Source organism: Limulus polyphemus, unplaced genomic scaffold, assembly GCF_000517525.1.
Source record: "Limulus polyphemus unplaced genomic scaffold, Limulus_polyphemus-2.1.2 Scaffold3399, whole genome shotgun sequence".
Lineage (NCBI taxonomy): Eukaryota > Metazoa > Arthropoda > Merostomata > Xiphosura > Limulidae > Limulus > Limulus polyphemus.
This window is the reverse complement of record NW_013669009.1, coordinates 97,095-113,580: the sequence shown is the minus strand read 5'-3', so window position 1 is coordinate 113,580 and position 16,486 is coordinate 97,095. Positions and strand designations below refer to the sequence as shown.

Genomic DNA, 16,486 nt, shown 5'->3' with positions numbered 1-16,486 from the left:
AAATTGTTCCTCCTTATATGATTTTTTTCACACATTGAAAATTTATAGTATTTAAACCTTATATGCTACAATTTAAAGATCCTGTGACTTTGGGAATAGGGACTGTATTGACCTCTGAGAAAGTCTGATTAAATTGTTCCTCCTTATATGATTTTTTTCACACATTGAAAATTTATAGTATATAAACCTTATATGATACAATTTAGAGATCCTGTGACTTTGGGAATAGGGACTGTATTGACCTCTGAGAAAGTCTGATTAAATTGTTCCTCCTTATATGATTTTTTTCACACATTGAAAATTTATAGTATATAAACCTTATATGATACAATTTAAAGATCCTGTGACTTTGGGAATAGGGACTGTATTGACCTCTGAGAAAGTCTGATTAAATTATTCCTCCTTACATGATTTTTTTCACACATTGAAAATTTATAGTATTTAAACCTTATATGCTACAATTTAGAGATCCTGTGACTTTGGGAATAGGGACTGTAGTGGCCTCTGAGAAAGTCTGATTAAATTATTCCTCCTTACATGATTTTTTTTATTCAGTGCAGACACATTTAACCATTTTAATTTAATCAGATGTGGTTAATTATAAGGTAGCCTAGGTGCACACTTTTTACCCCTCTTTGATTTAACGTAGTATATCCAGGAGTGTGATATGTTTTCACGTGTATCAGTCTTTACAACCATTTCTTAACTTGGCTCAAGCATATTAAGTATTTGTAGGCAAAGCTTGAGCCCAAGTTGCCTAACTCTACTAGAGAAGCAACTCAATACACTCACAGATTGTAAGTCTAAAGATGTTGAATCAGGTAATTCAGCTTTGAACATAGACGAGTCCTGATACTGAATGTATAGCAGCTGAAACAGACAGTCCCATGTAAGAATATTGGTACATGGATGGATTGTAAGATGAAACAGTAGTGTAATGGATGAATGGTGTTCTCCATGATCACATATACTAGCCTAGTATTGTTTGTGTTGCATAGGTGCACAAATAGTGGGTGTTATGTACACACAACTTCAGTAATATGGTTCCTAGGATTCAACTGGCATAAGGCATCCATACCTGAAGATGTTTAGGATGCTGCAACAATCATAAATAATGTATTCAATTAACTGAACAATGGCTGGAGATGGAATGTAAACAGTAACTTTCTTGCAGGCAAATTACTGACAAAATTCAGTGTTATTTTCTTGGTAATTTTACAGGAAAAAACGACTACAATGTGCATAAATAAATTTGAAAAGTGAGTAAAATTCTCATCTTATAAAATCCTTGTCCTTTTACAAGATTTCCAAGTCTCAAAATAATTACCAAATCTATTTTAAGTTTGTCAGATAAGTGAGACAATTGTGAAGTTTCAGCACTCTTACATAAACTGTAATTATAACCTGTATTTTTAAAAACTAGATGCATAGCAAAATGAAGATATAATGCTGCTGCAATAAAGTATCACAAATAAACTGGATATCTCTTTTTGACTTATACAGCTTGGTTTTATTGTTACACAAACAACAGATAAAGAATGTCTGTTTTGGGATCGTCTTCTTGTTTTGCAGTTTTAGGTGACTATTTTACTAAACCGAGTATATGGAAGTCTGGAGTACTCACTGTTATATAAACAAAACACGTTTTGGCTATCGTTAATACTACATAAGAATATTCATTAGTTCTTAAAACTTCCAACTGAAAGCTCAAGAAAAGTGGTGAGGTCAAAAGGGTTTTTCCAATTTTGTAACCACATTCAACTTTCATTGATTCACTGTCATTCACTTCAAGTGAAATGTTTATTATCCTTTTCTTCTTTAAATGAAAATAATTTATTCATCTCTTGGTGGATCAAAATAACCTATTAGAAAATCGCTTTAAATAATTATGGCCTAACTAATTTGCACTTAGTAAAACTACTGACACACAAGGACATTTAAACATGTTAATAATAAAGTGCAAGTTTCTGTTTGCTTCTTATACTGACAACAAACATAAAATGTTGAATGTACAGAAAATGATTATTTTTTAATTGGATGTTAGCACTCCTATGTTCTAAGAATGGAAACATTGATAATTTAATGATAAATTTAAGCTGAAACAAAAACAAAATAGTACGTGGAATTCCAACAGATGCAAACTAGAACAAACCAGTTGTGTATATTAACCCTGATGAATCTGCAAAGGCAGAAAGTTGGTTAAAGTAAAAAATTCTTTTATATATATATATATCTGGAATATAAAGGTTGTTTTTTCTAAACTTTTTATCAACTTAGAACCAATGAGTTTACAATGTTAGGCATGATACTTGTTAGTGTACCTGAAATCTGCTGAGAAGCTGTAGTAAAGGAAACACAAAATTTTCTGTTAGTTGTTAGATGATTGAAAATAGGAGCTGATCTTCTATGTGAATTTATGACAGTTAGAAAACAGTAGGTATTAATATATACTAGATGTATAAATTTTACAGGCACAATATTTTAATTATTTGTTTCTAATGGACACCAGTAAAGTGTTCTTGTTATAGACTTAAAATTGTTATGATTTCTTTAAAAAAATGAAAAGAACTAATACATTCATAGCATAAAATGTATAAAAACAATGAAACTATACTTTAAACTGTATACATCCTCACTGATCTCCAAAATCTAATGTAGTATTTCATACCACTAAGGTCATTACATCGAGTGGGAAATTTGTTTGAAAATGTAAAAAAAATCATTATTTCAGTTTCAGAAAAAAATTATTTTGTTCATATTAAGGAAAAAAAGGAGTTATTAAAAAATCAACAAGTTTGAAGTTTATCATTGCAGGTAATGGCACATTTCTTTCTAACAAATATAATGAGATTGAAACTTGGTTTGATTTTTCATTGCAATAAATATGTATGTTTCTTTTACAAAATTATGATATCTAAATAAAAATGACAACATAAAATAGTCATGAAACGTGTCTGAAAAGTGGCTCTCATATAATGTGAACTTTGTTATATAACTTTGCCAAAACACTTCTACCGAAGACAGTGGTGTAGTTGTTCAGCAAATGTACGTGCCTAGAAATGGCACTATATTAACCAGTACTTGCTTGCTGCCAGAAGCAAGTTTTTTCTGAAGCGAGATGAAATGAATGGGAAGACAGTCCTCTCGAAGCCTGAAACTTATGTTAACCCTGGTACATGCCTGTTCCCAGGAGGAGATTTCTTCTGGTGAAGTGAAGTGATAAAACTGAAGTAGATTTAGTCCTGTAACTGCCTAACAGATAGCTCTCTGTGTTTGTCCTTCATTAAAGAAAAACAATATCTCTATTTAATCAAACTGTTCTTCATTCTAATCACATTAACATGTAATAAAGAAATCCATATTACAATAGGTGTCCAATAATTTTGGAAACACTTTTGAAAAATCATGTCGGGAAAACCATTTATTGGAGACGCACAGTTTTTTTGCATGTGTAAGAATAATGCTTGATGGTTTTTTACGGCACTGATAAAAAAATCCCTGAGCATTAGGTGCCTGAGAAATACAGGATTTCATTCTGAAGCCAAATAGTGAATATGAAGGGGAATGTGAAATGCGTGTTGTTGTTTACCAAGTTTAAATACCATACGTAAATGATGTTATCAACAGTACACCTACAAATAAGGTGATTTACAGACGGTTTCATCAGGTTAAGATAAGAAGAAGCACCCTATGCAAGATGAAACTTTCCACAGTTGGTGGATTGGATGGAGGAGAGCCAATCAGCTAGCCCCACATTCTCTGGGTATGTTTTGTTTTGAGCTTCATAAAAAACTTGGATTGCACTAATAAGGTTGTAAGTAAGGATAAATTGCATCAACGTATCCAAGAAACCTTCCTAAAGGTTATTTCTGCCATGTAGCAAAGAACTTGGTAGGAAGTTAGGTGAAGACTGGACATATTGCACTGGACAAACTGTGTGTATTTATGTTAAAAGGTTTCCCAGTATGGTTTTTTAAGAGTATTTCCAAAATGCTTGGATACCCTGTACAATAAAATCAAAAACATACTACAATAAGCATAGAGGCTAAGAGCCATCCACAGTTATAATAAAAAAGGAGAGATGGAAATAACAAGTAAGACTGTATTATGACACAAATATTCAAACCCATGCACTTTTCTACATCTGTATACTTTGTTTTTTATGTTCTACAACAATGAAGGATTGTGATATGATCACTGGAAATATAACTAACTATGATAAGAAATGCCAAATAAGCCTACAACACTCAAGCTGTCATTACTCATAATCTTTAAGTAATGCAGAACTTTCAAAACTGTCAGAAATTCAAGTTTACAAAATAAACATCAGTGATATGTGTGATATTACATCTGCATAAACTGATAATAATTTGTAACACGTCTTTCTTTACTGACCCTGTACATGTTCCAGTGAGAATATAATAAAATTTCAGCAATACATCTCTTAACTGTAAACCCAAATAGAGCCAGTAAAGAAACTTTTCTCTCATACTATTATTATTCTTATGTAATGTCACACATGCTGCCAATTTATAGATCACACTTTGCTGGCATAAGGAATTATACATCATAATAAAACATAAATAAATTAGTCTATTCAGAAATAAGTAGTTCTTTTAATCATTTTGAAGGAGGGGCCTTAATTTCATATGCTCAATGAATACAAAAAAACATTAATGTGTGTAGAATAAGCCTATCTGAAACTGCATATAATCTAAAACACTTTGAAACAATATTTTAGAAAACTGCAGGGCAAACTTTAATGTAAACCCCCATTTGAAAATCTGGTTAAAAACTAAATACAATATGAGGAACTCACTTGACATTAGGTGTATGGGATATGTTTAAATCTTCCAAATCCAGTTCTTCACTCAGTTTGGTAAAATCCCAAAGCTTTACACAATAGTCTAAGCCTCCTGAGAAGAAAACATATTTAACTTATTATTAGACAAATCCTGTTTTAATATTTTTAAAACAAGGTAAAAAAAGGGCCAGTTGTAGTACAATTTATTCATGAGAAGTGACTACCTGACTTCAATTTAAACTCTAGCTTTACAAATGAAAAATATGATAATTTTCCTAACTAAAAAAAACTTTCCACATGTTTTACCAACTGTAATTTATACTACACATCCAACTTATATATTCATTAAAACCTATAAAAGCCATGTTTTAATGTTGTTCTACTTGATATCATTTGTACAAGTTTAATTAAAAGATGCTTAGGGAACAGCTGCATCAGTTTTGAAGTACAAAGGTTATAAGTTATATGCTCATTATCTTCCTGACAAACAGCAGTAAGCAGTTAGAATGGTAACCCTCACGATCGGACCTGTGTCAGCATCTAGTTGACTGACAGCAGTGAGGAAGATGATACAAAGACTATTTTTGAATAACATTTATTTAAGAACTGAATAAATTTCCAGTTTAGTTTATAATTATGTAGAGTGGAAGCAAAGAAATTTTTTTTAACATAAATTCAGAATATGGTTCATTTATGATTACCAACACAGCATGATTAACTTTCACACACATAGACTTGATAAAAAAGTGTATATTCTATGAATCCTCCATAAAATTCTCCTACTTTACATTTGTATCACACACACAAAAAGGCATACCATAAATTTTTTACCTTTTTATTTTAATATAACCTGGTATGCTCATTAGAGAAATAGTTATTAGACTGCATCTTGTATACAAAAAAAGACAGCAGTTTTCTTCAATGGTAAATCATGTGTTATCTCAAGGTTACACCCTCTTTTATCTTCTAATGGGAACAACCAATTACGTGGATGCCACAATTCCCTCTAGGAAAGCCTTACATTACTACTTTACCTGCACATAATGTTTTCATAGTCTTGTAGAGGTTTTTCATCAACTATAGTCTGTAAAGAAACTCGATAGCCTAGAGCTAGTTCTCTACTAAAAGTTGCTGTCTTTCATGCTAGCAAATACACACGCTGTGTTTGTGTTTAATAGATTGTTTATTGCATTTCGTACATTTGCATTGAGTCTCTTTAATTCTCACAATCTCAGTCATATTTAAGAAATTCAGGATTACTCTAATAAATATCCTACTGAATCTCCTGTTATTGTTTTGGATCTAACTTTTTGGTGTTGAGGGGAAATCAGTTTTACTTGAAAATACTACACGTAGATCTTCTATTTAGGACATTATTAAGTAATTACAAAAAATAGTGTTTTAAAACACAGTAGCTGGATATTTAAATACTGCTCTGTATAACACAAAAGAACTTTAAGTAAAGGCACATCTTTGGAAATTTCTGTCATCTCATATCTGAGTAGATGAAAGTTTACAGCTCAAACTGGCAGTTCTCAGTTAACAATGATATGTGTTTTGCAACAATATTTGATCTATTTTTATAAAACAACACTATATTTTATCTAAAAATTAACTTATTATTCTGTCCAGCAACTTGATAATAAAATTAGATAACTATTTAAAAAGTTTACTCTGCTTATTATTTAATACATTGTCACAAAACAATTAGTTTATGAAATAAACAGTTAAGTTGTCCTAACAAGAATAAGACTATACATTCTGTCAGTTTTTTTGAGCATAATCTGTGGTGCAATCCACAAAAAAAAAATATAAAAATCTATTGCAAGATAAAAAAAATTGAGAATTTAGTATTCTTAATTAAAAAAAAAACATTTTTAAATGATTTTTTAGGTTATTTTACTTGCATATTCAAAATTAGAGAAAAAATTGAAATATACATATTTTGGCATAACTAATTATATATATATCACATAAAAATGATTAAAAAGGCAAGTAATAACCTCTCTTGTTAAAATAAAGTTTGTGCACTAACCTGATGCGAGAATTGTCCCATCTCGACTAAAACAAAGCGAATACAAAGCTTCTGAATGGTTGTTTAATTCTGCCACTAGGTGTCCAGTAGCTATATCCCAAACTAGTATCTTCTTGTCACCACCTAGAGAATAAAATGAATAATTTATCTAAGGATTAGTTGAACACAAAATATTAGGTATGTTTCGATAGAAAAAAATAATGAATAAAACAGAAACAAACAGATTGTGAAGAGGATAGTGAAGATTATTATTTTTACACTTATGCAATTTTCAAACAAATGTAAATCAATTTCATTTTATTCTGGTACAAGTTTATAGAAAACTTTGGCCCAACAGTGAAAAAGCTATATTACTTTAAGGAAGCTAAAGTGTGATATAATTCTTTAAGCTAGTTATATTTCAAGAAAGTAAAATATTGAAACACATAATTAAGAAACAGCAAAATGACTGGAAAATGCAATGAAGAAAAAAATGAATAAGACACATTTCTGACTATCGATGTCACAGTTACTACTGCATAAAAATTTGCAACTGTGAATAAAATACATTTACATAGGACAGAAACTATGGGAATTCACAGTAAATTTTGATTGAATTCCACATAAGGAAGTACACAATTAATTTTTAGATCTAGTTTGAGTAGCTATTGGATTTCTGAAACAATGTGTGACTCTGTTTCTGCTGCTTTACAAGCATACTCAAACTAGAAAATACAGGTAACCAAGTCAAATTTTGAAGGTCAAGCCAGGTCATTGACTTGGCTTGCCTAAACAATAAATATAAACAGAAAAAGACTAAACAGATTGGAGATAATGGGTTTTTGAAACTTACTAACAAGTTTGTTGAAAATCACATTCACAAGTTTCTAATGCATTGTTTTACACGTTGTTGTGAATTTAAGTATCAAATTTACAAGTTACTGCCATTCTTTGTTTTTGTTAATGTTACTCATGATTGTTTGAAGAATATAATGTTTACAAAAGCATTAAAACACGTGGCTCTTTATTTTTGTTTCAGAAATCGAACAATGACATCCCGAAAAAAAGTTTTACTGAAAGTTATTATTTTGGGTGATAGTGGGTATGTATGATGACAATTTATTTGTTACTATTTTATACTTGGTTTGGCTTGTTACATTTTGACTTAAACATTGTACTTTCTGTACAGTATTTTATCCTTCCTAGAAAATATGCTGAACAAAAGACATTAAAATGTAGCCTGTGAACACAACATGGTGACATTATCATGATAACAGTAACTTAATGGATTTTACAGCTACAAATTATTGGGCTTGAGTGTTGCATGACTAGAACATTCTAGTCATATAAAAAGTTATCATAAAGCCTACTTTTGCAATAATAAGTTGTTTTGATATTGATTTTAACTTTGATTCGTACTAATAGCCTTGTTCATACAAATACAACATGTTTAGAGTTTTGGAAGAAAAAGCTACTGCAGACAAAACTTAGTTTTATTATACTTTAAGTACATGTTAAAATATTTTTTTTAAATTTCATTATATCTTGAAGCACGTTAAAACTATCTAGAAAGTTTTTTTTCAAATTATTAAAATACATATAGGTGGTGTATTTTAATAAATAAATATTTACTTAATGTGATTCTTGTCGAGTTACTGATGATAGCTAAATTTACAAATATCCATTTGTTTTATGTTCAAGAGTGGGAAAGACATCTCTTATGAACCAGTATGTTAATAAAAAATTCAGCAATCAGTATAAGGCAACAATAGGTGCAGACTTCTTATCCAAAGAGCTAATGGTTGATGACAGACTTGTGACAATGCAGGTAGGTGTAAATGGTTACAGAGTAATCATAGAAGTTCATATTTGTTACTAAAAGTAAAGCTTTTTTTGCAACTTTTTGAATAAAAAAACTTTAATACTTGTTACAAAAAATAATCTTTGAGTCCAATGAAATAAATCTGGATATAAAACTAATGGCATAAATATTTCAGAAGACCTACTGATGTATCCCATAGGTTAGACTGAATCATGGATGGGAGCACCTTTAAAACTTATTTGTGTATCTTGTTTTATTATCAGGTTTTGCTTTATTTTCTAGTGGTGCAACTTCCGATTTCCCTGGAATTACGTGGGCTTGATATGTGTCCTGACATTGATTTCCATCAGTCATGAATGTATTTATGTTTAAATGGAATATGTGTGGCTTGCGGGTTCGAATCCCCGTCCTACCAAACATGCTTGCCCTTTCAGCTGTGGGGGCATTATAATGGTAAAAGAATAGCCCAAGAATTGGCAGCTGGTGGTGATAATTAGCTGCCTTTCCTCTAGTCTTTCAATGCTAAATTAGGGACAGCTAGCACAGAAAGCCCTTGTGTAGCTTTATGCAAAAAATCAAAACAAACCATACAACTATGTATGGCTTCATCCAACCCCTACATTAGGCTGGTTATCAGATTTAGGTGGGGGGATTATTTCTTGCATAGCAAAAGTGGTGTGGATTTTAAATTAAAATATAGATTTATGCATTTGTTAAGTATTATACACATATAATAGCAAATCCTCTGTAGTTGATGATTTTAAAAAATATGGCATCAAACCATCAAATCACCAGCTAAATAAACCTATTAACATTTCAGAATTTATTTTTATCTTGTTTGTAGTTACTTTCTTGATTTTTTTTTTTTCATGAAGCATTTTTCTAACTGATTATTTTGTTAACTTTCCATTCAGCCATCATTTTCAGCTCAGTGTCCTGATAAGTTTGAGAGGTTATAAAGCCAAAAACTGGGGTTCGATACTCGTGGTTGGCATTGCTCAGATAGCCTTTTTGTGTATCTTTGCACTTAAACACAATTTTGAAATTACCAGACTGAAACTGGATGTGCCCTGTGGATAACTCAGTAGCTGTATACTCCTTCTGTTATACTTATGTATTTATATGCAGAGAAAATGAATACAATAATATTTATACAAGAAGTGCTACTTTTGTTGATATAGTGGAATTGACGATTTCGTTGAACTTAAATGTTGTCGTAGTTCTCTCTGTCTGATCTACCTTAAGCCCATCATGAAGAGCTCAGAAAACTCCCAATCTCTACCCATTTTATCTGATGTACTTTCTGTGTGTGTGACGTGTTGTTTTCTCAAAGTGAACATTTTCCTATTTTGACAGGGACCTAATTTTGTTGTTACAATGAGAATAATTCTCATTCTTGTCGTTACCTTACTTAAAGTTTAAGACTACATTACGGTCATGTGATCTTATATTTGATCAAAGTGGTGCTAAAGAGTGAAGGACTAAGTGTGTAAGTCTTACAATACGGTTGTTACTCATATGTATCAATGTTTGTGCAACAGTTGCTAAGATGTTTGGAATTTGTAAAGTAAGACTTCGTCTTAAAACGGTCCAGAATAACCTTCCATTGAGAAGGGTTGAAATTAGCATTTACAATGTACTTTGTCTGTTGAGTTGAGTTATAATATTGCATTGGATACTTCAACAGGTCAGGTCAAGATGAGAGAGAGGTGTTTAAAGTATTTCCAGTCTTATTGCATTGTTTCATCTCACTCTCTACCCTAAATTACCATTACTTCATCATACAAATTAGTGTTTTGGTGAAGGTGAACACTTGTTGAGACTTTGGTTAATTTTGATAATAATATATATATATATATATATATTAATAGTATAAATACAAGTTTAAAACTACTATTATATTACATTTTGGTCAGAATGTATTTATTTTGTTAATTTTTCTTTTGAATGTTCATATCTGTCCTTTGCCTTTTTTTCTTATCTTATCAACATGTAGATATGGGATACAGCTGGACAAGAGAGGTTTCAGTCCTTAGGTGTGGCTTTCTATAGAGGAGCAGACTGTTGTGTGCTTGTGTTTGATGTGTCTGCTCCAAATTCATTCAAATCATTAGATTCGTGGAGGGATGAGTTCCTTATTCAAGCTTCTCCCAGGAATCCTGAAAATTTTCCTTTTGTTGTGATTGGAAATAAAATAGACCTGGAAAACAGAACGGTAACAGTTGACTCGTAAATTTTCTGTAGATATCAGTTAATTAAATAAATTGTTTTGATATCTTTAAACTATTTATAGCTGGAAATAATGGATACTACAGCTTTATAACTTTCTTCTCTTTATTGTTGTTTTACAATACAAACATATAATCTCAGTGAAACAACAAAGATGGTAGTTACAGCACTGTCCCCTCCACCCCCCAAAAAAAGAGAAAAAATTTGGTAATAATGAAACCCAAATTAAGAAGAAAAGCAAATGTGAGCACTTAATCTACAAACAGTGCATAGATTGCATTATATGAAAATTAGTAAGACTAGCAGAAAAACAGCCCTATGGGCAGTTGTTTGTGCTATTAACTAATCGTACTATTCATACCTCATTGAAAAAAAATTAGAAAAAAGTGAAGATTTTTTAAAAAAAGGATTTTTTTCCTCAGAAGTACTCCACAGGAAAATTGTTCAAATTGTGTTCTTTAGGTATATGCAACTCATTGCATCAAAATGATTCAATGTACAGAGCTCAAAATTTTCATACATTTTACTCGTATAAACTGTAATGGTTTTATATATTAAAAGTGCTACCCTTTATTGAAAAAATGTATTTTTTTTAAGAACTCCAGTTTCTCAGTACTTCATTTAAAACTTATGTCAATAAAGATACAACCCTCTTGTATAGTCCTAGTGAAAGTCGTGTTCTTGATGTACGGAGATTACTTTTATTTAAAATTGTGTTTTATTATAAAGAAATGGTCGTTGCACGTACCATAGTTATTTTTCTAATTGTTTGAATCTTGAGTACCCAAAGTGTGAATTTTTTTATGAATTTTTGTGTATGGTGCCATTCAATAGATGGTGCAGGAGTTTTGGTTACATACATAGATAATGACATACAAGCTATGTACATTATAGTAAGATGTAAAAAACTAAAATTGCTTAATGAAAAGCTGATTACCATCAAGTGACACTAAATTACTATTCCTCTTCATAAGATGACTCATTAGAAAATAATTAAAAGCTTGTATGTTAAAACTAAAAGAAATAATGTAAACATTATTATTCTTAACAGGGGTTATCCTGTTTATTTTTGCCTTGCTTTTAACCATTAGTAGTTTTGTTACTATGAGTAACAGTGTGGTAATTTTGCTACATTTATTATACATTGGGTAGGCAAACATCAGACTGATAGTTCTAATTATAAAATGTGAAAAATTCAAATTCAACCACACTTGACTACAAATATATTTTTTATAATTGTACTTAAACATAGAAAATATATCTAGCATAAATATAAAACTTGTCAAATCCAACTATTACTAAATACATGGCAGATTAAATACATATTTCGTGATTAGATTAGGTGGGTAAAAAGCTACAAATTTGAAATTTATTTGTGGTTATTTCAGAAGAACTTAAAAGCAGAAAACTTATTTATTAATGATATTAAATAATATATATAATTGAGGTTGTGAATATAAACATTTTATGGGCAAATTTAATTGTACTATTTAGTTGTATGTTTACCACTATTTTAAATGCTTTTGTATGAATTTATATAGTCTTTTTTTATTAGGAATTCTAGTTATGTTCAGCTGTTAGTTATTTTTATAGACAGGGTTAACCTGTAGGTTGTGAACTAAAGGGTCCAGGGTTTGAAGTTTGATGCTGCTGGACACTTTCAGCTGTGGGTATGTTATAAAAATAACAGTCAATTCCATTAATTGATTAAAAAACTGGACAAAACCCTTGTGGAGGTTGATGCTGCCAGCTTTTGGTCATTAGTTCCGAATCAGAGATTGCTGTATCTGAATACTAAGGAGTCTGTGACCTGTATGCTGTTTAGTCCTTAATTCACTTGGTGCCATTCAGGTTGAAAAGATCAACTTCTCTGATTTGAGCTTGTCCAGTGGGTTCATTTGGTTATTCAATATAGTATTCATATTTACACACTTACTGCAGATAACGAATGAAATAGTTTATCCCCGATAAGATATGTGAAAATAAAAAAAAACAAAGTTTTTGTGTATGTTTTAGGCACAGCATCTCATTTCACAGATATACCTGTGACTTAATTACACACTACTGACTGACTTCACACGTCGCGTGGTTAACAACAATTTCTTTGGATGTTAGTAGTGTATTTTGATGTTTCAGGACTGAAGTCACTAATTTTAACTATCGTGAATTGGTAAGGCACTTATTTATTCAGGTAGTTATAAACCACATTTTAGTTTAAGCTAATGCATCATGAAAAAGTTGGATTATTAGTGAAATCAATTTTGGTTGCAGGTATCGACAAAGAGAGCCCAAGGATGGTGCCAGACAAAAAACAACATTCCTTATTTTGAGACCAGTGCTAAGGAAGCCATCAATGTGGAGCAAGCCTTTCAAACAGTTGCAAAGGATGCACTAGCTCAGGAGTCCCAAGCTGACCTTTATAATGAATTTCCAGATCAGATTAAGTTGACCAGTCAACAGAAGACACAATCTGAGGGATGTTCTTGTTGAATTATATAGTGTAACGTTTCAGTAATTTTCATTATTAAGGACTGGCAAAGCAGAATTACTTTATATATTATGTTTTAGAAATTCTTACACAGTTGTTTAAAGTGTACAAAGTATTATTTCAGCACCTTTATTAGAAAAGATTAGCTAAGAAGAATTACCTTGTAATTTAGTTTTGTGAAATGTAAACACTTAAGTTCATAATTTAATGTGTCACAGTGCAGTTGCCATAAAACTTGTATAATTGTCTTGGGTATAACAAAAAAAAAAACGACTTCATACTTTTAATATTAGTAAGTCATATTACATTTCAATGTTGCAACTACCAAGATTGACTTAAAAATATACTCACTTAACATATAAATAACAAGTTAATACAAACACTAATGTTACTTTTAATTTTTTTGATCAACAAGGTTAAACAAACATTGTGATAAGTTATAAAAAAAGTAATACGGCTTTTGATTATATACTTTACTGTGTATAATGGTAAGTATTCAATGAAATTATTGTTTTAAAAATTTGAAGCTTACATATAATGTTTTAAACACTGAAATGTAACTGCATATAAGAATTCACACTTGAGGGAATGATACAGGTGAACTTGTTTTCCAGTGTTAATAACAGTCCCAAGTGCCTGACATGACATACACTTGGCTTTGGCTAACACTTGTAAATTTGTGACACAAGTAAAATGATTATAACCAACATGATTTTGTAAAGCAGTTGATGTGTGTAGAGTAAATGCCACAGCTTTTGTATTCTGGTAAAAATAAAAAAGCACATTTTACATAGAGCTCATGCAGAATATTTGTCATGTGTAGCTTTAATTACTAATGAAAAAGCTGGTTCCTATTGATTTATGCTTTTGCAGACTGTTGCAGTTTTTAGGGTAAAAACTCGTCATCTCTCAGCTAGTAACATTTAGGTATGCCACCAAAAAAAATTATTGTAGGGGTTGTTCACAGTAGCAGTAGTTGTTTTAAATCCTGTGTATGTAAGTGGTATTTCATAATACACGTGTTTGAGGTTATATACTAAATATGTCTTTCTTGATGTATTGTTTTGATGGTACATAACAGGTATTACATCTTCATATATTAGTTAGTAAAATTGTAATTGAAGAAAAAATAGTACTACCTACACTTTATCTCTCTTTTTTTTTCTTCTAAATGTTTAGTTTAATTTGGATATAATCATACATTTCTGCTAAAGTTAAAAGTTTCAGAGAAAGGTTTTCTGCAAACTTGTTGCTATAAGTTGTAAATGTATAACTGTGATTAATGATGTTATCTCATGTCTGTATTACTGAGTTATGTGATAAGTTTGTAAAGATTACTGGTTTGAAGTTTTATGGAGTTGTTTTATTTTAGTTAAATGATTCTTGACTTAGGTTCTAGCATGAAGTAGATAAAATAAAGTATGCTTCACGAATCTTTATTTCACAACAGGTGATTCTGTTATAAAAAACTGAGCTAATAATTTATCTCTAACACAATCTTTACAGTCCAGTTGAAGAACACTTTCAGTGAAAGACTACTCTGAAAAAAAAAAGATTATTGTGCTTTGTGAATGCTGTCTATTTTTAGATGCTGAATATTAATAAACAGAAATTTCAAAACAGATAGATTTAAGCATTGAAACAAAAATTGGAATAATAAACATTGCTTGGTGGAAAAAATTATAAGAAATTTGTTGTGTTTTCTAGATATTTGGGATATTGTTTCTGTGAATGTGTCTTGATTAGGTGTGTTATCATCCCAGAGTAATGAATCTAAGTGGGTTGTTAAGAATCTCAATCTATCAAGTCTGAGTTAATGAAATTCTTAAATAATATGTTTTTTTAAAAGTCCTTTACTCTTCAAACCCCCTGCTTACCACAGAGGTTTATTTAGTACTCCTACTTTAGCTGCTCACAGGAGCCATGTAAGTGTACTTTGATAAGGGTTTTCACACTGAATCCAACGGTATATGGTTTTTAGGGCTTTTCTTCAATAAGTCAGTCAAATACAAGATTTTTGATATTTGGTTGTGGAAATAAATATTGTCTTAACAATTTGCTTACCAAGTGATTAGGTTGTAAGACTCGCAATGATGTAACGTTGGTTACATATCTCAGTTATAATGAAAGAATACTACTTTGTATGATATATGAACCTAATGGGAAAGGGTGCATATCAAGATCACTAACACTGAACTAAAAAGGTACCTATGCCATTTGTACGAAGTGCATTTAACTGTGCTATTATTCCCCACTAGATGTTAGGCACAAGGCTACACAGTAGACTATTTGTGCTTTGCCCACCATGGACATCAAACACAGATTTTTAGTTGAGCCACGGGGGGTTGGAATTGGTAGAAGTAATTCAAGCTCATTCTTGTCTTTTGAGGAACCAGATTGTACAAGCTGAAAGAAACATATCCGTATTCTTGCATGGGACCTTTTAACAGAATGAGGACATTAGTGTTGCTACCTATCTGTACATGAACAAGTAGCTGTTATTTGTCAAATCAGTGATGGTTGTAGCCACTTTTTGTTAGTTTATGGTCCCTTCCACATTTCATGATGTTTTTGTTTGTAATTAAGCACAAAGCTACACAATGGGCTATCCGTGCTCTGCCCACCATGGATATCGAAACCCGGTTTTTAGTGTTGTAAGTCTGCAGACATACCGCTGTGCCACTGGGGGGCTTCATGATGATGCTGAAAGAAATTCTGATTTGAATACAGTTTAGGATGGAGAATATAGGAATACATTGGATCTCCTTCAAAAACTTGGTATGAAAACATAGATGCCATAGAGAGAAATACAGCATTTTGAGGCTTATCACAAAAGTATCTTGCAGCTGGTACAGACAATAAATGTCCACATGAAATGTGCAAGCTACTGGATATGGTACTGCTAACCAACATATTCTTTTTATAAGGGAATTATACGAGACTTCTCAGTGCTCTCTGCATCTGTTATAGGCTTACTTTCATATAAAACACAATCTTACGCTCCACACTACCGTTTTATCCGAACAACTGTTAGCAAGTCTCGGTCTTGTGATCCACACTACTGTTATCCAAACAACTGTTAGCAGGTCTTGGTCTCATGCTCCACACTACTGTTATCCAAACAACTGT

The 16,486-nt window shown here is 31.3% G+C and overlaps 2 protein-coding genes across 3 annotated transcripts in view; one reads left to right on the top strand and one right to left on the bottom strand.

Moving 5' to 3' along the window:
• LOC106469288 (ras-related protein Rab-7a-like) overlaps positions 1-14,804 on the top strand; it is a 22,635-nt gene extending 7,831 nt beyond the window's left edge. The window contains exons 2-5 of one of the 2 annotated variants that reach the window (XM_013929774.2): positions 7,858-7,920; positions 8,520-8,646; positions 10,637-10,855; positions 13,141-14,804. In XM_013929774.2, coding sequence (XP_013785228.1) covers positions 7,868-7,920; positions 8,520-8,646; positions 10,637-10,855; positions 13,141-13,359 — 618 coding nt within the window. In that variant the 5' untranslated portion in view covers positions 7,858-7,867 and the 3' untranslated portion in view covers positions 13,360-14,804. The remainder of the gene's footprint in view (positions 1-7,857; positions 7,921-8,519; positions 8,647-10,636; positions 10,856-13,140) is intronic. The other variant, XM_022397767.1, reaches the window with a different exon arrangement.
• LOC106469289 (transcription initiation factor TFIID subunit 5-like) overlaps positions 1,486-16,486 on the bottom strand; it is a 66,484-nt gene continuing 51,483 nt past the window's right edge. Inside the window, exons 17-19 of the mRNA XM_013929775.2 lie at positions 6,840-6,962; positions 4,820-4,916; positions 1,486-3,278 (exon numbers count right to left, since the gene is read on the bottom strand). Coding sequence (XP_013785229.1) covers positions 3,164-3,278; positions 4,820-4,916; positions 6,840-6,962 — 335 coding nt within the window. The 3' untranslated portion in view covers positions 1,486-3,163. The remainder of the gene's footprint in view (positions 3,279-4,819; positions 4,917-6,839; positions 6,963-16,486) is intronic.